This window comes from Moschus berezovskii, chromosome 11 (assembly GCF_049115385.1).
Source record: "Moschus berezovskii isolate FMDL1 chromosome 11, NW_MosBer_1.0, whole genome shotgun sequence".
NCBI lineage: Eukaryota > Metazoa > Chordata > Mammalia > Artiodactyla > Moschidae > Moschus > Moschus berezovskii.
The window spans coordinates 105,294,468-105,316,837 of record NC_142470.1 but is presented as its reverse complement, the minus strand read 5'-3'; the positions used below and the strand labels follow the sequence as shown (position 1 = coordinate 105,316,837).

At 42.2% G+C, this 22,370-nt stretch overlaps 1 protein-coding gene across 8 annotated transcripts in view; it reads left to right on the top strand.

Annotated features, from left to right (window-relative positions):
- The window catches only part of VWA3B (von Willebrand factor A domain containing 3B), a 200,411-nt gene that overhangs the window by 96,282 nt on the left and 81,759 nt on the right, over positions 1 to 22,370 (top strand). For all 8 annotated transcript variants that reach the window (XR_016038655.1, XM_055400112.2, XM_055400111.2 and 5 more), the window contains one exon: positions 13,303 to 13,401. Coding sequence is in view for 7 of the 8 variants with exons in the window: in XM_055400112.2 (XP_055256087.2) it covers positions 13,303 to 13,401 (99 nt within the window). In the remaining variant the exon portion in view is untranslated. The remainder of the gene's footprint in view (positions 1 to 13,302; positions 13,402 to 22,370) is intronic.

Genomic DNA, 22,370 nt, shown 5'->3' with positions numbered 1-22,370 from the left:
GGTGATTCGTTTCACAAATGATAATATACATGTTTCAATGCCATTCTCCCAAATCATCCCACCCTCACCCTCTCCCACAGAGTCCAAAAGACTGTTCTATACATCTGTGTCTCTTTTGCTGTCTTGTATACAGGGTTATCGTTATCATCTTTCTAAATTCCATATATATGCGTTAGTATATTAAAAAGCAGAGACATTACTTTGCCAACAAAGGTCCGTCTAGTCCAGGCTATGGTTTTTCCCGTGGTCATGTATGGATGTGAGAGTTGGACTGTGAAGAAAGCTGATCGCCGAAGAATTGATGCTTTTGAACTGTGGTGTTGGAGAAGACTCTTGAGAGTCCCTTGTACTGCAAGGAGATCCAACCAGTCCATTCTACAGGAGATCAATCCTGGGTGTTCATTGGAAGGACTGATGCTAAAGCTGAAACTCCAATATTTTGGCCACCTCATGCGACGAGTTGACTCACTGGAAAAGACTCTGATGCTGGGAAAGGTTGGGGGCAGGAGGAGAAGGGGACGACAGAGAATGAGATGGCTGGATGGCATCACCGACTCTGTGGACATGAGTTTGAGTGAACTCCGGGAGTTGGTGATGGACAGGGAGGCCTGGCGTGCTGTGATTCATGGGGTCGTGGAGAGTTGGACACGACTGAGCGACTGAACTGATACTGTATTGGTGTTTTTCTTTCTGGCTTACTCCACTCTGTATAATAGGCTCTAGTTTCATCCACCTCATTAGAACTGATTCAAATGTATTCTTTTTAATTGCTGAGTAATACTCCATTGTGTAAATGTACCACAGCTTTCTTATCCATTCATCTGCAGATGGACATCTAGGTTGCTTCCATGTCCTGGCTATTATAAACAGTGCTGTGATGAACATTGGAGTACATGTGTCTCTTTCAATTCTGGTTTCCTCGGTGTGTATGCCCAGGAGTGCGATTGCTGGGTCGTATGGCAGTTCTATTTCCAGTTTTTTAAGGAATCGCCACACTGTTCTCCATAGTGGTACTAGTTTATATTCCCACCAACAGTGTAAGAGGGTTCCCTTTTCTCCACACCCTCTCCAGCATTTATTGCTTGTAGACGTTTGGATAGCAGCCATTCTGACTGGTGTGAAATGGTATCTCATTGTGGTTTTGATTTGCATTTCTCTGATTATGAGGGATGTTGAGCCTTTTTTCATGTGTTTGGTAGCCATCTTTATGTCTTCTTTGGAGAAATGTCTGTTGAGTTCTTTGGCCCATTTTTTGATTGGGTCATTTATTTTTCTGGAATTGAGCTGCAAGAGTTGCTTGTATATTTTGGAGATTAATTCTTTGTCCGTTGCTTCATTTGCTGTTATTTTCTCCCATTCTGAAGGCTGCCTTTTCACCTTGCTTATAGTTTCCTTTGCTGTGCAGAAGCTTTTGATTTTAATTAGGTCCCATTTGTTTATTTTTGCTTTTATTTCCAATATTCTGGGAGGTGGGTCTTGGAGGATCCTGCTGTGATTTATGTCAGAGAGTGTTTTGCCTATGTTTTCCTCTAGGAGTTTTATAGTTTCTGGTCTTACATTTAGCTCTTTAATCCATTTTGAGTTTATTTTTGTGTATGGTGTTAGGGAGTGTTCTAGTTTCATTCTTTTACAAGTGGTTGACCAGTTTTCCCAGCACCACTTGTTAAACAGTTTGTCTTTTCTCCATTGAATATTTTTGCCTCCCTTGTCAAAGATAAGGTGTCCGTAGGTGCGTGGATTTATCTCTGGGCTTTCTATTTTGTTCCATTGATCTATATTTCTGTCTTTATGCCAGTACCATACTGTCTTGATGACTGTGGCTTTGTAGTAGAGCCTGAAGTCCGGCAGATTGATTCCCCCAGTTCCATTCTTCTTTCTCAAGATTGCTTTGGCTATTTGAGGTTTTTTGTATTTCCATACAAATTGTGAAATTGTTTGTTCTAGCTCTGTGAAAAACACCATTGGTAGCTTGATAGGGATTGCATTGAACTTATAAATTACTTTGGGTAATATATTCATTTTCACAATATTTATTCTTCCAATCCATGAACACGGTATATTTCTCCATCTATTAGTGTCCTCTCTGATTTCTTTCACCAGTGTTTTATAGTTTTCTATATATAGGTCTTTTGTTTCTTTAGGTAGATATATTCCTAAGTATTTTATTCTTTTCGTTGCAATGGTGAATGGAATCACTGATGAACATAGATGCAAAAATCCTTAACAAAATTCTAGCAATCAGACTCCAACAACACATTAAAAAGATCATACATCATGACCAAGTGAGCTTTATCCCAGGGATGCAAGGATTCTTCAATATCTGCAAATCAATCAATATAATACACCATGTTAACAAAATGAAAAATAAAAACCATATGATTATCTAAATAGATGCAGAGAAAGCCTTTGACAAAATTCAACATCCGTTTATGATCAAAACCCTACAGAAAGCGGGAATAGAAGGAACATTCCTCAACATAATAAAAACTTTATATGACAAACCCACAGCAAACATCATCCTCAATGGTGAAAAATTGAAAGCGTTTCCCCTAAAGTCAGGAACAAGACAAGGGTGCCTACTCTCACCACTACTATTCAACATAGTTTTGGAAGTTTTGGCCACAGCAATCAGGGCAGAAAAAGACATAAAAGGAATCCAAATTGGAAAAGAAGTAAAACTCTCACTGTTTGCAGATGACATGATCCTCTACACAGAAAACCCTAAAGACTCTACCAGAAAATTACTAGAGCTAATCAATGAATATAGTAAAGTTGCAGAATATAAGATCAACACACAGAAATCCCTTGCATTTTGATACACTAATAATGAGAAAATAGAAAGAGAAATTAAGGAATCAACCATTATTTTTTCAAATATTTCTTCTACCCTCTTTTTTCCCTTTTCTGCTTTGTTTCCAATTAAGCACATACCAGACCATTTGCTCCACAGCTCTCTGATGCTCTTTTCTGTTTTGTTCTTTTTCTTCTTTGCATTTAAGTTTAGATAATTTCTATTGCTCTGTATTCATGTTCACTAATTCTTTCTTTGGCTATGTTGAGCTTACAGTCATTCCTCTGTATCTACAGGTTCCTCATTCATGGATTCAACCAACCCCACACGGATTTTTTTTTTTTTTATTCCAGAAAGTTTCAAAAAGCAAAGCTCGAATTTACTGCATACTGGCAACTATTTACATAACATTTAAACTGTGTTAGATATTATATGTAATCTAGAGAAGATTTAAAGTAGATGGGAGGATGTGTATTAGTTATATGCAAACACTGTGTCATTTTATTTAACAGACTTGAGCATCTGCAGATTTTGGTATCTGTGGTAGAAAGGGTCCTGGACCAATCCCTGTTGATATATAGAGACAACTACACTTTGAATTCTTTGAAAGATTTCTTCGTATTCCTATTGCATTTGTTTATTTTTAAATTTATTTATTTTTATTTATTGGGCTGTATCAGGTCTTATTGCAGCATGCAGAATCTTCACACTACACAGACTCTAGTTGTGATGCCTGGGCTGTGGAGCATGAGGGCTCAGTAGTTGTACCTCGGGGGCTCAGTTGCTCCATGCCATATGGGATCTTGTTCCCCAACCAGGAATCGAACTTGCATTCCCTGCATTGCAAGGTAGATTCTTAACCACTAGACCACCAGGGAAGTCCCCTTACTGTGTTTTATATTATTAGTATTTCCATTCTGCTATTTATTTTTTTTTTTTTTGCTTTTAGTTTTTTTTTTTAATTATTTTATTGGAGGCAAATTACCTTACATTAATATATTGGTTGGTTTTGCCATACATTGACATGAATCCGCCCCGGGTGTACATGTGTTCCTTTTCTTGAACCCCCCCCCACCTCCCTCTTCCCCATATCCTCCCTCCATGTCATCCCCGTGCACCAGCCCCAAGCATCCTGTATCATGCGTCAAACCTGGACTGGTCACTTATGATAATATACATGCTACAATGCCATTCTCCCCAATCATCCCACCTTCACCCTCTCCCACAGAGTCCCAAAGACTGTTCTATATGCCTATGTCTCTTTTGCAGTCTCGTATACAGGGTTCAGGTTACCATATTTCTAAATTCCATATATATGCGTTAGTATACTGTATTGATGTTTTTCTTTCTGGCTTACTTCACTCTGTATAATTGGCTCCAGTTTCATCCACCTCATTAAAACTGATTCAAATGCATTCTTTTTGATGGCTGAAAAATACTCCATTGTGTAAATGTACCAAAGCTTTCTTATCCATTCGTCTACAGATGGACATCTAGGTTGCTTCCATGTCCTGGCTATTATAAACAGTGCTGTGATGAACATTGGAGTACATGTGTCTCTTTCAATTCTGGTTTCCTCGGTGTGTATGCCCAGGAGTGCGATTGCTGGATCATATGGCAGTTCTGTTTCCAGTTTTTTGAGGAATCTCCACACTGTTCTCCATAGTGGCTGTACTAGTTTGCATTCCCACCAACAGTGTAAGAGGGTTCCCTTCTCTCCACACCCTCTCCAGCATTTATTGCTTGTAGACTTTTGGATAGCAGCCATTCTGACTGGTGTGAAATGGTATCTCATTGTGGTTTTGATTTGCATTTCTCTGATTATGAGGGATGTTGAGCCTTTTTTCATGTTTTTGGTAGCCATCTTTATGTCTTCTTTGGAGAAATGTCTGTTTAGTTCTTTGGCCCATTTTTTGATTGGGTCACATATTTTTCTGGAATTGAGCTGCAGGAGCTGCTTGTATATTTTGGAGATTAATTCTTTGTCCGTTGCTTCATTTGCTGTTATTTTCTCCCATTCTGAAGGCTGCCTTTTCACCTTGCTTATAGTTTCCTTTGCTGTGCAGAAGCTTTTGATTTTAATTAGGTCCCATTTGTTTATTTTTGCTTTTATTTCCAATATTCTGGGAGGTGGGTCTTGGAGGATCCTGCTGTGATTTATGTCAGAGAGTGTTTTGCCTACGTTCTCCTCTAGGAGTTTTATAGTTTCTGGTCTTAACATTTAGCTCTCTAATCCATTTTGAGTTTATTTTGGTGTATGGTGTTAGGAAGTGTTCTAGTTTCATTCTTTTACAAGTGGCTGACCAGTTTTCCCAGCACCACTTGTTAAAGAGACTGTCTTTTGTCCATTTTATATTCTTGCCTCCTTTGTCGAAGATAAGGTGTCCTTAGGTGTGTGGATTTATCTCTGGGCTTTCTATTTTGTTCCATTGATCTATATTTCTGTCTTTATGCCAGTACCATACTGTCTTGATGACTCTGGCTTTGTAGTAGAGCCTGCAGTCTGGCAGGTTAATTCCTCCAGTTCCATTCTTCTTCAAGACTGCTTTGGCTATTCGAGGTTTTTTGTATTTCCATACAAATTGTGAGATTATTTGTTCTAGTTATGTGAAAAATATCGTTGGTAGCTTGATAGGGATTGCATTGAATGTATAAATTACTTTGGGTAGTATACTCATTTTCACAATATTTATTCTTCCAATCCATGAACACGGTATATTTCTCCATCTATTAGTGTCCTCTTTGATTACTCTTACTAGTGTTTTATAGTTTTTTATGTACAAGTCTTTTGTTTCCTTAGGTAGATATATTCCTAAGTATTTAATTCTTTTCGTTGCAACAGTGAATGGAATAGTTTCCTTAATTTCTCTTTCTATTTTCTCATTATTAGTGTATAGGAATGCAAGTGATTTCTGTGTGTTGATTTTATATCCTGAAACTTTACTGTATTCATTGATTAGCTCTAGTAGTTTTCTGGTAGAGTCTTTAGTGTTTTCTGTGTAGAGGATCATGTCATCAGTGAACAGTGAAAGTTTTACTTCTTCTTTTCCAATTTGTATTCCTTTTATGTCTTTTTCTGCTCTGATTGCTGTAGCCAAAACTTCCAGAACTATGTTGAATAGTAGTGGGGAGAGTGGGCACCCTTGTCTTGTTCCTGACTTTAGGGGAAATGCTTTCAGTTTTTCACCATTGAGGATAATGTTTGCTGTGGGTTTGTCATATATAGCTTTTATTATGTTGAGGTATGTCCCTTCTATTCCCACTTTCTGGAGAGTTTTTATCATAAATGGATGTTGTATTTTGTCAAAGGCTTTCTCTGCATCTATTTAGATAATCATATGATTTTTATTTTTCAGTTTGTTAATGTGGTGTATTACATTGATTGATTTGTGGATATTGAAGGATCCTTGGGCTTCCCTGGTGGCTCAGAGGTTAAAGTGTCTGCCTCCAATGTGGGAGACCCAGGTTCGATCCCTGGGTCGGGAAGATCCCCTGGAGAAGGAAACGGTAACCCACTCCAGTATTCTTGCCTGGAGAATCCCATGGACAGAGAAGCCTGGTAGGCTACAGTCCACGGGGTCGCAAAGAGTCGGACACGACTGAGCGACGGAACGGAACGGAAGAATCCTTGCATTCCTGGGATAAAGCCCACTTGGTCATGATGTATGATCTTCTTAATGTGTTGTTGGATTCTGATTGCTAGAATTTTGTTAAGGATTTTTGCATCTATGTTCATCAGTGATATTGGACTGTAGTTTTCTTTATTTGTGGGATCTTTACCAGGTTTTGGGATTAGGGTGATGGTGGCCTCATAGAATGAGTTTGGAAGTTTTCCTTCCTCAGCAATTTTCTGGAAGAGTTTGAGCAGAATAGGTGTTAGCTCTTCACTAAATTTTTGGTAGAATTCAGCTGTGAAGCCGTCTGGACCTGGGCTTTTGTTTGCTGGAAGCTTTCCAATTACTTCCTCTATTTCCGTGCTTGTGATGGGTCTGTTCAGATTTTCTGTTTCTTCCTGGTTCAGTTTTGGCAAGGTGTACTTTTCTAGGAATTTGTCCATTTCTTCCAAGTTATTCATTTTATTGCCATATAATTGCTGATAGTGTTCTCTAATAATCCTTTGTATTTCTGTGTTATCAGTTGTGATCTCTCCATTTTCATTTCTAATTTTATTGATTTGGTTCTTCTCCCTTTGTTTCTTGATGAGTCTGGCTAGTGGTTTGTCAATTTTATTTACCTTCTCAAAGAACCAGCTTTTGGCTTTGTTGATTTTTGCTATGGTCTCTTTTGTTTCTTTTGCATTTATCTCTGCCCTAATTTTTACGATTTCTTTCCTTCTACTAACCCTGGGGTTCTTCATTTCTTCCTTTTCTAGTTTCTTTAGATGTAGAGTTAGGTTATTTAGTTGACTTTTTTCTTGTTTCTTGAGGTGTGCCTGTATTGCTATGAACCTCCCACTTAGCACTGCTTTTACAGTGTCCCAGGGGTTTTGGGTTGTTGTGTTTTCATTTTCATTCATTTCTATGCATATTTTTATTTCTCTTTTGATTTCTTCTATGATTTGTTCATTATTCAGCAGCGTGTTGTTCAGCCTCCATATGTTGGCATTTTTAATAGTTTTTCTCCTGTAATTGAGATCTAATCTTACTGCATTGGGGTCAGAAAAGATGCTTGGAATGATTTCAATTTCTTTGAATTTACCAAGGCTAGATTTATGGCCCAGGATGTGATCTATCCTGGAAAAGGTTCTGTGTGCGCTTGAGAAAAAGGTGAAATTCATTGTTTTGGGGTGAAATGTCCTATAGATATCTATTAGGTCTAACTGGTCTATTGTATCATTTAAAGTTTGTGTTTCCTTGTTAATTTTCTGTTTAGTTGATCTATCCATAGATGTAAGTGGGGTATTAAAGTCTCCCACTATTATTGTGTTATTGTTAATTTCCCCTTTCATACTTGTTAGTAATTGTCTTACATATTGCGGTGCTCCTATGTTGGGTGCATAAATATTTATAATTGTTATATCTTCTTCTTGGGTTGATCCTTTGATCATTATGTAGTTTCCTTCTTTGTCTCTTTTCACAGCCTTTGTTTTAAAATCTATTTTATCTGATATGAGTATTGCTACTCCTGCTTTCTTTTGGTCTCTATTTGCGTGGAATATCTTTTTCCAGTGCTTCACTTTCAGTCTGTATGTGTCCCTTGATTTGAGGTGGGTCTCTTGTAAACAACATATATGGGGGTCTTGTTTTTGTATCCATTCAGCCAGCCTTTGTCTTTTGATTGGGGCATTCAACCCATTTACGTTTAAGGTGATTATTGATAAGTATGATCCCGTTGCCATTTTCTTTATTGTTTTGGGTTCGAGTTTATATACCCTTTCTGTGTTTCCAGTCTAGAGAAGATCCTTAGTATTTGTTGGAGAGCTGGTTTGGTGATGCTGAATTCTCTCAGCTTTTGCTTGTCTGTAAAGCTTTTGATTTCTCCTTCATATTTGAATGAGATCCTTGCTGGGTACAGTAATCTGGGCTGTAGTTTATTTTCTTTCATCACTTTAAGTATGTCTTGCCATTCCCTCCTGGCCTGAAGAGTTTCTGCTGAAAGATCAGCTGTTATCCTTATGGGGATCCCCTTGTGTGTTATTTGTTGTTTTTCCCTTGCTGCTTTTAACATTTTTTCTTTGTGTTTGATCTTTGTTAATTTGATTAATATGTGCCTTGGGGTATTTCGCCTTGGGTTTATCCTGTTAGGGACTCTCTGTGTTTCTTGGACTTGGGTGATTATTTCCTTCCCCATTTTAGGGAAATTTTCAACTATTATCTCCTCAATTATTCTCTCATGGTCTTTCTTTTTGTCTTCTTCTTCTGGGACTCCTATGATTTGAATGTTGGGGCATTTAATATTGTCCCATATGTCTCTAATATTGTCCTCATTTTTTAAAATTCTTTTTTCTTTTTCCGTCTCTGTTTCATTTATTTCTACCATTCTATCTTCTAGCTCACTTATCCTGTCTTCTGCCTCCGTTATTCTACTGTTTGTGCCCTCGAGAGTGTTTCTGATCTCATCTATTGTATTATTCGTTATATATTGACTTTTTTTTATTTCCTCTAATTCCTTATTGAACATTTCTTCCATCTTCTCAATCCTTTTCTCCAGGTTATTTATCTGTAACTCCATTTTGTTTTCCAGATTTTGAATCATTTTCACAATTAAAATTCGAAATTCTTTATCGGGTAGGTTCCCTATATCTTCCTCTTTTGTTTGTGTTGGTGGGCATTTATCCTGTTCCTTTACTTGTTGGGTATTTCTCTGCCTCTTCATCTTGCTTATATTGCTGTGTTCAGGGTGGCCTTTCCATCTTCTGGCAGTTTGTGGAGTTCTCTTTATTATGTAGTTACCTCGTTGTGTGTGGGGTTGGATGGGTGACTTGTCAAGGTTCCCTGGTTAGGGAAGCTTGAGTCTATGTTCTGGTGGGTGGAGCTGGATTTCTTCTCTCTGGAGTGCAATGAAGTGTCCAGTAATGAGTTTGAGATGTCAGTGGGTTTGGGTGGCTTTGGGCAGCCTGTATATTGAAGCTCAGTGCTATTCTCCTGTGTTGCTGGATAGCTTGCGTAGTATGTCTTTCACTGAAACTTGTTGACCCTTGGGTGGTGCCTGGTTTCAGTGTATGCATGGAGGCATTTATGTTCTATCAACATAAATTAATGTTCTCTGGAACAGGAGATCTCTGGTGTTCTCAGGATTTATCAATTAATGTTCTCTGGAACAGGAGATCTCTGGTGTTCTCAGGATTTGGCCTTAAGCCTCTGCCTCTGGTTTTCAGTCTTATTCTTGCAGGAGGCTCAAGGCTTCTCCCTCTGTTACTTCCAAGGCAGTTCCTTCTGTTGAAAAAGCTCTTCTGTTTTCTGGTCTCCTCAGTGTCTAATTCCCGTCCTGACACCAGGATGCGGTGGTGGACATTTTTTTTTTTTTTTTCCCGGCTCACCTATTCAGTCCTGCTATGGGGAGAGAGGAACAGCTAACAAATATCTCTGGTGTCTGTGGGGAGTGTTCGCGGTGTCTCGGCTACACTGGGAATGTTCCCGCTCAAGGCGTGTGTGCTTTCCCTGTTCATGCTGCTTAGGCTTTAGTTTGCACTGCTGCGAGCTGTCCGCGGCTGGCTCTGGGTTGCATGCACTTCCCAGGTCTGAGCGGCTCAGGTTCAGGTCCTCAGGAACTCGACAAAGGCGCAGACTTGGCTGGGCCTGCGTTTTGTGCCTTCCCCGGTCCTAGCAGCTCAGGTGACCGGGTGTTTGGCGAGTGCAGTCGCTGTGACTTATCGCCTTCCTGGTCCCTGCCGCTCAGTTTTCTGGGAGTACAACCGGCGCACTTTCTCAGGCAGATATCGACTGGCCCAACCCCAAGAAGTCCTGGCCAGCAAGGAAGCCTGCCTGCAACTTGGCACGGGAAGCCTCTCTGGGGCTGCTGGCTGCCCCCGCCCAGGCACTGGCTGCCCTCCCCGCCCGCGTCGGCGGGGGCTGGGGGAAGGACCGCCCGCTGCCGGCTTGCTCTGCTCAGCGCCCCGTTCTGTGGGCGGGGCTGGCAGAGTCCTGGCTTGGGGCTTTTCCCAGCCCTCTCGCCCTTCAGCTGCAACCCCTGCTCTGGTATCTTAAGTTCGAGCCCTCAGTTTGCCCTGGGGCATTCAAGCCCGGTTCTCCCTCTAAGCACAGCCGCCAGTTCTCCCTCTAAGTGCACAGCCGTTCTCCCTCTAAGCGCACAGCCGTTCTCCCTCTAAGCACCGCTGCCGGCGCCTCCCTGCCCAGCCCCCGCCTGCTAGTGTGGGGCGCGGGCGTCTGTGCCGCTTCTCTGCTGAGTGTTTCCTCTGGGCACTTAGTCTGTGAGTTTTAATTATTTATGTCCTTTGTCTCCCAGTTATGCGGCCCTCTGAGGTTCCACTCGCCAGTTTTTCCAGGTGTTTGGAAACTTCTCTTTTTTTTTTTTTTTAAGCCTCCCTTCCCGGCATGGAGCTCTGTCCCTCCCTCTTTTGTCTCTCTTTTTATCTTTTTATCTATTTCCTACCTCTTTTCATCGACTATGGGCTGCTTTTCTGAGTGCCTGATGTCCTCTGCCGGTATTCAGAAGTTTGTTTGTGGGATTTACTCAGCGTTCAAATGTTCTTTTGTTGATTTTGTGGGGGAGAAAGTGGCCGCCCCCTCCTATTCCTCCACCATCTTCCCGTGCTCCTCCCATTCTGCTATTTCTTAAGGTTTCCATCTCTGCTGAAATTACCCACCTGGTCTTGAATGTTGTTCACCTTAGCCATTAGAGGTTTTAATGTATGAATCACAGTTATTTTAAATTTTCTGTCAGATGGTTTCAGCATCTGTGTCACATCTGAGTTTGTTTCTGATGAGTACTTTTGTCTCTTGATAGTATGTTGTATATTATATTTGATATGCTTATTTTTTGCTGAAGCTGAAGCTCCAATATGTTGACCATGTGATATGAAGAGCCAACTCATTGGCAAAGACCTTGATGCTGGGAAAGATTGAAGGCAGGAGAAGGGGGTGACATAGATAGTTGAATGGCATCATTGACTCAGTGGACAGTGTTTGAGGAAATTCCAGGAGATAATGAAGGACAGGGAAGCCTAGAGAGTTTCAGTACATGGGATCGCAGAATCAGATATGACTTAGCAACTGAAAAATGAACAACAAGTTTTTTGTTAAGAGCTCGACATCATATGCAGTATATAGAGACTGAGATAAATATTTTTTATGCCTAGAAAAGAGCATGCCTTTCTTTTGTGGGGTGGGTTAAATTAATCTAAGTAACAGTTGGACTGGGTTTGAGGTTGGTCTGTTGGCACAATACCCCTCACATTATTGTAGTGATGCTTTGTGTTAGGGTGAGAGATGATGTACCAGAAGATTGTCTGCTCCACCCTCAACTTTTGATTTTTCCCTTCACACTGGGCTTCAGAGAGAACTTTTCTCTTGCAGGTTGCTTGTTAGTTGATGTTTCTAGGTGAGTAATAGGGATTGGTGTTTTCTGAATAAGCCTCAGTGTTAGTCGGGCCTGGTGTCCAGGAGTCTCAGGACTGTGGCTTTGTCAGTCTCTCTGGGCCTAGAACGTAGCCCTGCTCCTTCTGCAGGTGTAGGGACTTTGTTGTTTCCTCTTCCATCCCCAGCCTTCTTGGGTTTTGACCAGCACCCTGAGGATGAGTATGTTCGTTACTGCCCTTTACCTCATACACACACACACACACACACGCACACACACACAAAAGCTTTCGTTCTGCAGGGGGAGAGAGAGAATAGGGTCTCTGTGGATGTTCCTGTGTCACTGAATCTCTCCCTCACTTCTGCCCTATGAAGGAGATTTTCTCTAGGCTCTGTCAGTCTATGCTGTGAATTCCCTGTGGGGTTTGTGGTGAAATAGTCTTCAAGAGAGCACTGGTGCCAGGCTTCCCTGGCATTCCACTGGTTAAGAATCTGCCTTGCAATGCAGGAGATACCAGTTCGATCCCTGGTCCAGGAAGACCCCACATGCCACGGGGCAACTAAGCCCATGCACGATGACTACCGAAGCCCATTCACCCTAGAGCCTGTGCTCCCAAGAGAAGCCACCACAATGAGAATGCACTGCAACTAGAGAAAGCCGGCATGCAGCAACAAAGACTCAGCACAGCCGGGTGTGAATAAATAAATAAAATAGAATAAATAATGAATAAGTAAAATTTTAAAAAGAAAAAAAGCACTGATACCCCCATATTGTGGTCTCTTGCCAGTATACACCCACAGCTTCTGCTGGTTCACCAGCCATCCCAACCCAGCTCTCCTTCAGTGTCTGGCTGCATCCTGTCCTAGGAGCCAGGGCTGGCATCTCACCTGACTCTCCAGATGCCCACCCCTTCCCAGATTTGGGCCCGTTGGTTGCCCTGTGATCTGAGCTCTCTCATGAATGTAACAAAAGTCACATACTTGCTGTTTGTCTGGCTCTCTTTTATTGTGGAGTGACAGTTCTCTCCATCCCTGGACAGAGCTGCGGGAATTTTACAGTTTTACAGCTTCCTATACCTCCAGATTGCTCATGACACCACACTTGTGTTTGTTGAATATTGGGTGTCATGAATCAATCCTGGTTGAAAACAAACATGGTCCCCACACGGGTGTATTCATGCTGCGTGTTTTAAGCTGTGCTGACAGCTGAATGAACAGTAACTGAGTTAGTGCCTCCCACAGAAACACACAAAGATAAAATTGAATTAAGAGCTCTGTCAACAGGACAGGAAATCCATTGTCCCAGCTTCTAGCTCTCCTGGGACTATCTGCATAGACGCTTTTATGATACATCCAAGGATTTGACTTCTTGGAATTCCTGGGCTGAAATTTTCTCAATATAGTTTAAATTTATCTTTTATTTTACAAATACCTTCATTTCTCTTTGGAGGAAGGGAATAAATAACACTTGTTTGTGAGATCTTTTTTTGAGATTGAAGTATACACTTGGTATGTCTCTCTCTCTCTTTTCTGTAGATTGGAAGTTCCACAAACACCCTGAGTGCCCTGCAGATTGCTTTTGCTGATGAAGAAACACAAGTAATCTACCTTTTGACAGATGGGAGACCTGATCAGGTACTTATCAAATTTGGGAATAAAGACAGACTCACTAATCCCCTGAAAGTGAAAGCTGAGAGTGGGAATTGGGGGACCTTTTTCACTGCCACCAGAAAGCTGTTGGCAGATGCTTGCTTGACTTAGGGACCCAGAAGTGAGGTAAAACACACACATCCACATTGAGAAATTCCTTTGTCTACTACAACACTGAGGAAAATTTATGTGACAGTGAGTGTTGTCTGGTTAATTTGATGCACTCCCATAGGCCTGGAGACCAACCCCATGAAAGGAAATGTCTGCCTTCCATAGAAGACTGGTTTATATTTTATTATAAACTAAGAGCAAGGATATCTTTTTAAATTTTTTTTCCTTTGGGGACACTGAATCTAAACATGTCACTGCACAATGTCCTTGGTTTTACCCCTAATTTTAACTTAGTAATCATTTAAACAAAAGCATGCCTTTCTGGTGAAATGTTCTTTGTTTTGTTTAGCCTGACTGGAAAATATTTGAAAAGTTTTAGTGGAGTCTGTTCATCTTCTTTTGAGCTTTGTGAATGAAAGACTAATGCTCTGGGCATTAAATAAATATACGGATGTGCAGGCCAGTACAATGTAAATTAACCGCTGAAGTGAATTAGTATCAACTTGTTTCCTTCATTGTGAAGTGTCTGCATGTGAAGACTGCTAGGCAAATATTGTAAAATATCCTGTGTCAAACAGTCCAGGGCTTAAATACTAAAGCAACCGGATTTTACTGCAGCGTTAGATTTGTGGCCATGAAGTTGTATGTAAAGTAAAATTTTATTTGGGATAATTTTCCTATCAATTTCACTGTACTTTCTACTCAAAGGCAGTTTATCGTGCTTTGTTTATGCTCCTTGTCTGGTGCCAAGGTGTGAGGCTACAAAGATGAATAATGTCCTGCTGTAGGGGAGCTCACATGTTGGAGGGTGTGCTGGAATGTACAGTGAATTCAGATACTATCCAGGGAGTTGGGTTGCCTAGACTACAGACTGGGTGGGAGCACAGTGATGAATTCTGCTGTACAAGATGGAAAGAAGACCAGGCAAGCATCCACTGAGAAGGGCATGCTTCAGCTGTGTCTGAAAGGAAGATAAGGAGTTTTTTAAACAGAAGAGATTGCTGGTATCCTGGGCAGAAGGAACAGAGGTGTAAAAGTATGTGGGCTGCTCAGGGTGACAACCGGAGAGCAAGAGCGGTGATAGAAGAGTATCAGGGCCGAGTCTCTGAGGTTAAATAGGAGAGACGGTGACGGTCCTTGAGTGTCACATGGAAAGGATGGTCTTTACATCACTGGGTATTCTCAGGGAAGCAGAAGATCCCATCACCTAATATGTTATAAATATGCCTCAATAGAGCCAGGGAAAGACTAGATCTTGATGAGAGCTGGTGAGGTCCCACCTCAGGGAGGAGCAGCAGAAATTTGGAAGGAGGAACCCTTCAGAGATGAGATCATAGGAGTAGCATCAAAGGACTTGGTGGCCAGTTTGTGGGTAGAAGGTGGGGGGCTGGGTGAGGACCAAGAGAGGAGGGGGTCAAGATGACTGATTTCAGTTGTCTAGTAATTGTTATTAACTGACTGAGGGGCTGCCAGTGAAGGAAGCTGAGCTTGAGCCACCTGGATTTCATGGCTGTCCAAAACCCGTATAAGTATGGGACTGGCATTTGGAGAAGGTGTAGGCTGGAGATTCTGACTTGCAAGTCATCTGGACAAGGAGTCTTTTTCTTTTTAATAAATGCTAACTGATTTTATTACAATTTAGAAAATATAGGTAGGCATATAATCATAAGAAGAATAAGAGGTAAGTATAAGTAGTTCATAATTCAATTTTCTGCCCTTTCTCATCTAATATGTGCCAGTTTTCCAAGTGATGAGACATTCTTCTGAAACATCATTCTCAATGACTGCATCATATTAAGTTATATAGATTTAGTAAAACTACCTTAAAAATTGGTTTAACTTTTGCATAGTAGTACACTAACATGGTACATATTACAAAGGTACAACAAAAGGATATGTAGAGAAAATTCTCCCTCCCACCTCCTGTTCATCACCTAAGAGGCAATGTAGGTTACTAGTTTCTTTATTTTCTTTGAGAGATAGTTTGTTATGCAGACAGATAAATGTTTATATATATTTCCTTTTTAAAATATATAAATGGTAGCATATTACACGGGCTTCCCAGGTGGAGTTAGTGGTAAAGAACCTGCCTGCCAATGTAGCAGGTGCCGCAGACACAGGTTCAATCCCTGGGTCAGGAAGATCCCTGGAGGAGGGCATGGTAACCCACTCCAGTATTCTTGCCTGGAGAATCCCATGGACAGAGGAGGCTGGTGGGCTACAGTCCATAGGGTTGCAAAGAGTTGGAAACCACTGAAATGACTTAGCACACATGCATGCAGCATATTACACACACAATTCTGAACCTTTATTAATAAAACAGAGGACTTCCCTGGAAGTCCAGTGGTTAAGACTCTGCCTTCCAATGCAGGGAGGCTGGATTTGATCCCTGGTAGGGGAACTAAGATACCACATGCCTTAGGGTTTGGCCAAAAATTTTTTGTAAATAAATAAATAAAACAATATACCTCAGAGATTGCTTAATATCATTTCATAAAGAACTGCTTCATTTTTAAATAGCTGCTTACTATTCCATCACACAGCTACTTAATCATGTCCCCTGGAGATGAACATTTAGGTTATTTCAGTCTTTCTGTTCAAGGTTGCAAAAGTAACTGTGCAAATATATCATTTTGCACCTGTATGAGTGTATCTGTAGCATAAATTCTGAGACGTGTTTTCAGTAAAAAGATATATATTTTGATCAGTTCAGTTCAGTTCAGTCGCTCAGTCGTGTCCGACTCTCGGCGACCCCATGAATTACAGCACTCCAGGCCTCCCTGTCCATCACCAACTGCCTTAGTACACTCAAACTCATGTCCACAGAGTCGGTGATGCCATCCAGCCATCTCATTCTCCGTCGTCCTCTTCTCCTCCCTCCCCCAACCTTTCCCAGCATCAGAGTCTTTTCCAGCGAGTCAACTCGTCGCATGAGGTGGCCAAAGTATTGCAGTTTCAGCTTTAGCATCAGTCCCTCCAATGAACATCCAGGATTGATCTCCTTTAGAATGGACTGGTTGGATCTCCTTGCAGTATAAGGGACTCTCAAGAGTCTTCTCCAACACCACAGTTCAAAAGCATCGATTCTTTTGAACTCTCACATCCATACATGACCACGGGAAAAACCATTGCCTTGACTAGACGGACCTTTGTTGGCAAAGTAATGTCTCTGCTTTTTAATATACTATCAAGGTTGGTTATAACTTTTCTTCCAAGGAGCAAGCGTCTTTTAATTTCATGGCTGCAATCAGCATCTGCAGTGATTTTGGAGCCCAAAAAAATAAAGTCTGACACTGTTTCCACTGTTTTTCCATCTATTTCCCATGAAGTGATGGGACCAGATGCCATGATCTTTGTTTTCTGAATGTTGAGCTTCAAGCCAACCTTTTCACTCTCCTCTTTCACTTTCATCAGGAGGATTTTGAGTTCCTCTTCACTTTCTGCCATAAGGGTAGTGTCATCTGCATATCTGAGGTTATTGATATTACTCCCAGCAATCTTGATTCCAGCTTGTGCTTCTTCCAGCCCAGCGTTCCTCATGATGTACTCTGCATATAAGTTAAATAAGCAAGGTGACAATATACAACCTTGACGTACACCTTTTCCTATTTGGAACCAGTCTGTTGTTCCATGTACAGTTCTGACTGTTGCTTCCTGACCTGCATACAGGTTTCTCAAGAGGCAGGTCAGGTGGTCTGGGATTCCCATCTCTTTCAGAATGTTCCACAGTTTATTGTGATCGACACAGTCAAAGGCTTTGGCATAGTCAATGAAGCAGAAATAGATGTTTTTCTGGAACTCTCTTGCTTTCTCCATGATCCAGCGGATGTTGGCAATTTGATCTCTGGTGCCTCTGCCTTTTCTAAAACCTGCTTGAACATCTGGGAGTTCACGGTTTACATACTGCTGAAGCCTGGCTTGGAGAATTTTGATAGATCCCACCAAATAGCCCTTGAAAAGGATTTACCAAGTAACACTATACCAACAATGTGTTAAGAAGGATGCTTATACTGGAGTTCCTCACAGACTTATAAGGATCTGGGATCTCCCAAAAGTATGTTTAAATTGGAATCTCCAAAAAATATATTTAAATTATATTTAAATACATTCCTCTGGGGAGAAGGTCAGTAGCTTTCCCTGGATTCTCAGAGGGTCTGTGGTCCAGTTAATGATGAGAAACTAGGGATATGGATGAGCTGGAATTAGGAATATGCAAATTACTAAAAAAGTGATTTATAAACTCTCATTCAGGCATTTCATATTCTTCTCTGCCTTTTCCCCACATGCAGTCTATTTAGTTTGTATTGCCCCTCAGATTCTCTCAAAAAAGTATATTTGATATTCATGTTCTATGTAGGGAACATTAAAATGTAGCACTCCATCTCCACTTGTTTTTTAATTTTCACTGACTGTGTAGGACCTGAATAGGTAAGACCAATGTTATTATTCCCAGTACTCAGCAGAATTTTTCACATGGAAGAACACACAGAGATGCTATTCAGGATTCAATTCCATGGACATCACTGTACTACTTGTTTATTAAATGTCCAGGGCAGAATTATATGGAAGCCAAGTCTTTAATCAAGTTCACAGGGTTCTAGTAATACTAGTTTTCATGAACCTGGGATCACTAGGTGTCCTTTGTTGGGTATCTGTAGGTGTGAGTGGACACTGCAGGGCCTCTGCTAGAGAAGCCCAGCACATTTGGCTGTGATTGTTTGGGATTTCTTTGAAGTTAAGGCCTCACTCTTGCAAAAATTGAGAAAATGGACGTGAGGAAGTTAACAGAACCATTTTAAACAAAACAGATGTATAATAAGGACCCATGTCGGGTATATGAGAGGTGGGGTCAGGGGAAGGCACAGGGGACTGCCCCTGTACAAGCAAACCTCCTTCAGACTATGAGAGAACCATTCCTGCCTTTCTTGTCACCCCCAGTTGACCTTTGTGGTGAAAGGGACATCTGGCCACACACCTGTTTAGACTCAGGAACAAGGCACTGGGGCGAATGTCTCAGGTGTGCAGCCTGGCCTTATCTTAGAGACCTCATCTTAGGAACCGACAAGGCCTCTGAAGGGAATTGATAAAGGAGTTATATGGGCATTACACCGGGAGTGACCTCCACATTCAAAGCCCTTCCATCTGAACTACTGCAGTAGCTCCGCTTAGCATTTGAGAAGAGTCAGGGTGAGTCAGGCTGCAGGGGGGAAAGGTTTACTTCAACTACTGAGTCTTCTTGTCAAAGCGGTGAGGACACCCACCAGCAGAGGAGAGTCCCTGGGGGCTGCGGGTGGGGGGCAGGAGGACAGGAATGCTATCTTCCCTGGCAGAAATCGAGCTCCTTCTGCAGTCAAGATGCAGCCCCACCCTCTGCCCAGCTCTCTACCACCTCACTGGGCTCTGGAACCTCGTGTCAGTTTAGCAAACATTACTTGGGACTGTGTGTGGGTCAGGGGCTCACAACAATACATGTAGCAGACTTTCTCATGCTTGTAGTCTCTTGGGGTGTCAGGACTGATGGAAATAAATAGCTTTAAATCCAGAGACCTGGGTTAGAGCTCATCACTGGCACTGCCCATCTGAATGACCTTGGGCAAATGTCCTCAAAGTGAGTTTCCTCATCCGTGACTTACAGCTAATGCTCCGTCCTTACAGGGCTGCTATGATGTTCTTGTGAATGCATTCCATAGATATTTCCTGAGCACTTTTTATGAGCCAGGTACTGTTATCAATCTGGGATATAGTGGAGAGCAAGACAGATCAGGTGCCAGCCTTCAGCAAAGCTTCTGCTTTATGGGGAGATAGATAGTGAGCAACACAAAGCTTTCTGGGTTTCCCAGGTAGCACTAGTGGTAAAGAGCCCACCTCCCAATGCAGGAGACATAAGAGATGCAGACTCAATCCCTGGGTTGGGAAGATCCCCTGGAGGAGGGCATGGCAGCCCACTCCACAGAGGAGCCTGGCGGGCTACAGTCCATGGGGTCGCAGAGTCGGACATGACTGAAGCGACTTAGCATGCAGACAGTGAGCAAATAAATCTGTGAAGTGATGTCAGGTAATGTATGAAAATAAAGATGCTACCCACAGTGTCAGCACTAAATCAACATTAATGTCCCTCCCCAAATATCTCAGCTGGAAGTCAATATAGAGATTGTTGTTGTTTAGTTGCTAAGTCACGTCCAACTCTTTTGCAACCCCCTGAACTACAGCCTTCCAGACTCTGTCCATGGGATTCTCCAAGCAAGAATACTGGAATGGGTTGTCGTTTCCTTTCCCAGGGCATCTTCCTCACCCAGGGATTGAACCCTCATCTCCTGCTTGGCAGGCAGATTCTTTAGCATTGAGCCACCTGGGAAGCCCCAATATAGGAGCAATTTCTAGCTAAAACCTATCTTATCAAATTAACAGAATTTAGGTCTGGTATCTCCAGTCTGGTATATAGGGGTGAGGGCCAGAGGCGAGGAGTCTTGGTAAGAAATGAGGGTAATGATCGTACCTTCCTCGGTGGGTTGTAGAGGGGCTGCAGGGAGAGAGCGCAGCAGAGCTCTTAGTGCCTGGCCCTTGGTAAGTGCTCACAATGGAAGCTAGGTTGAAGGAGAGGCAGGCAGCAGAGAGAGATTTGGTCTGTCCTTGAAGTTGACAAGACAAAGAGGGTCCGCACTCAGCTAGGTTAGGTTGCTGTTTGGTTCGGAACCAGTTGATGGGCAGAGAGGAGAGGAGAAAAGAAGAGAGGAGATGAAGTGGAGTGGGCTTATGGGCAGTGTGTGTGTTAGGCACTCAGTCAGGCTTATGGGCAAGGGCAGGCTCAAGACTGGGACCAAATACAGAGCCCGAAGTCATGTGTGTGTAGTGGCTGGAATGAGACTGGACACCAGGGGACCACTCAACTGGCGCCTCCCTGAGCAGCATGTGAGCTGCTCAAGGCCAGCAGGTGGTGAATCCAGAGGCCTCCTCCCTCTTCACCCCACCTCCCCGGGGTTCATAGGAAACATTTTGGAAGGGTCAATAGTCAAAGAATAGGAATTGGGGGTAGAGAATGGAAACTGGCTAAAGGAGCCAGCAAGTTGAATCAATCAAAGAGGGACTGAGAAATACAGAAGCAATGCAGGCAGGACAACCAGAGGCAGCTTCTGAGGGCGCTGAGCCGGGGGTGGTGGTGCTGGTACAGAGGCAGCAGGGCAAATCATCGGTTCACCTTCCCTGTGTGTCTGTTAATGTTCACAGAGAGCCGATCCTTGCCAAGTGACAGTCTCTATTGCAAACAGAGGAAAACAAATCATCTGACATTGCTTCTAGTGCTAAAATCTGGCTTTGAATCTAGTCTTACCACTTAAGAGATTGATGACCCTAGGAAACTTAGTCCTTCTGAGCCTCAATTTCTCCATCTTTAAGTGGAATCCATACCTACTCTGCCAATTAGGATTTCATATTACTGGGAGAAAAAAGCAGGAGAGCAGACAAATGATAACTGAAATGGAGAGATATATATTCCTATGAAGAAGAAGCCTGGTGGTAGGTAGTCTAGGTTATACAGCTACTCAAGGACATCTCCAAGAAAACAGGCTTCTTTTAATCTTCATGCTTCACCTGACCTTTGTGTTTGACATCCACCCTCATGGTTACAAGACAGCTGCCTCATGCCTAAGCAGAATGTCCATTTTCCAGGAGGCAGGGGTGGAAAAGGGAAGGACATTAGCTTTTTTTGTTAAGTCTTTGTCTTTTTATTAGCAAAAAAAAAACTTTCCCTTGAAACTTCAATGGACAGACCTGGGTCACGTGGTCACTCCTAGCTGCAAAAAAAAAAAAAATGTCAGAAGATGAGTTTTCATGTGTGTTTTGTTATGTTTGTATGTTTGTTTTTAACTGAGTCTTTTGCTGCCTTGAAAAGAAAAAAAGGTCTCTGACAGTAAAAAGGAGAGTTGGGCAACTAGTAATCTTTCCAAAACTCTGTCACAAGAGGGTTAACCGGGTATTATGTCCCCGACAGAGTGCTCAGAACATGAAAGGACCCTAAATAAATGTCTCTTTTTTCACTCTGAGATACCACTTTTTTCACTCAGAGGTATCTAAAGCTGGACATTGCATTTTGGGAGTAGAAGCTTTGGAAGCCACCCCAAGACCCTGTGGCCTCATTCTGTAGAATCCCAGTATCCAGGATGTCTTACCCATGACTCAGTACTTTAAGTGTCCAGAAGTATGTGCATGCGTGTGTGCTAAGTCACTTCAGTCATGTCCGACTCTTTGTGACCCCATGGAATGTAGCCTGCCAGGCTCCTCTGTCCATGGGATTCTCCAGGCAAGAATACTGGAGTGAGTGGGTTGCCATGCCCTCCTCCAGGGGATCTTCCTGACCTACGGATTGAACTCGAGTTTCTTATTGTCTCCTGCATTGGCAAGTTCTTTACCATTAACACTATCTGGAAAGCCCTGCTCAAAATTATGTGTATATATATTTTATTTGCTCAGTCGTGTCCAACTCTTTACAACCCAAAGGACTGTAGCGTGCCAGGTTCCTCTGTCCATGGAATTCTCCCCACAAGAATACTGGAGTGGGTAGCCATTCTCTTCTCCAGGGTATCTTCCCAACCCAGGGATCGAATCTGGGTCTCTTACATTGCAGGCAGATTGTTTACCGTCTGAGCCACCAGGTCCAACCCTTTAAAAGCATGGCTTCTAGGTTTAGGTGCACTAAAATCAAGTAATTGGATTAGTCAGATCTCTCTCCCAGACTTTTTCCACAGAAACCGTGAGCCCTCAGAGGGCATGCGTTGAGTCACTGGTCTTTGTATTCTCACCACCTGGCAGTTTGCTTTGTCAGTCGAATTGGATTGACACCTTTCCAA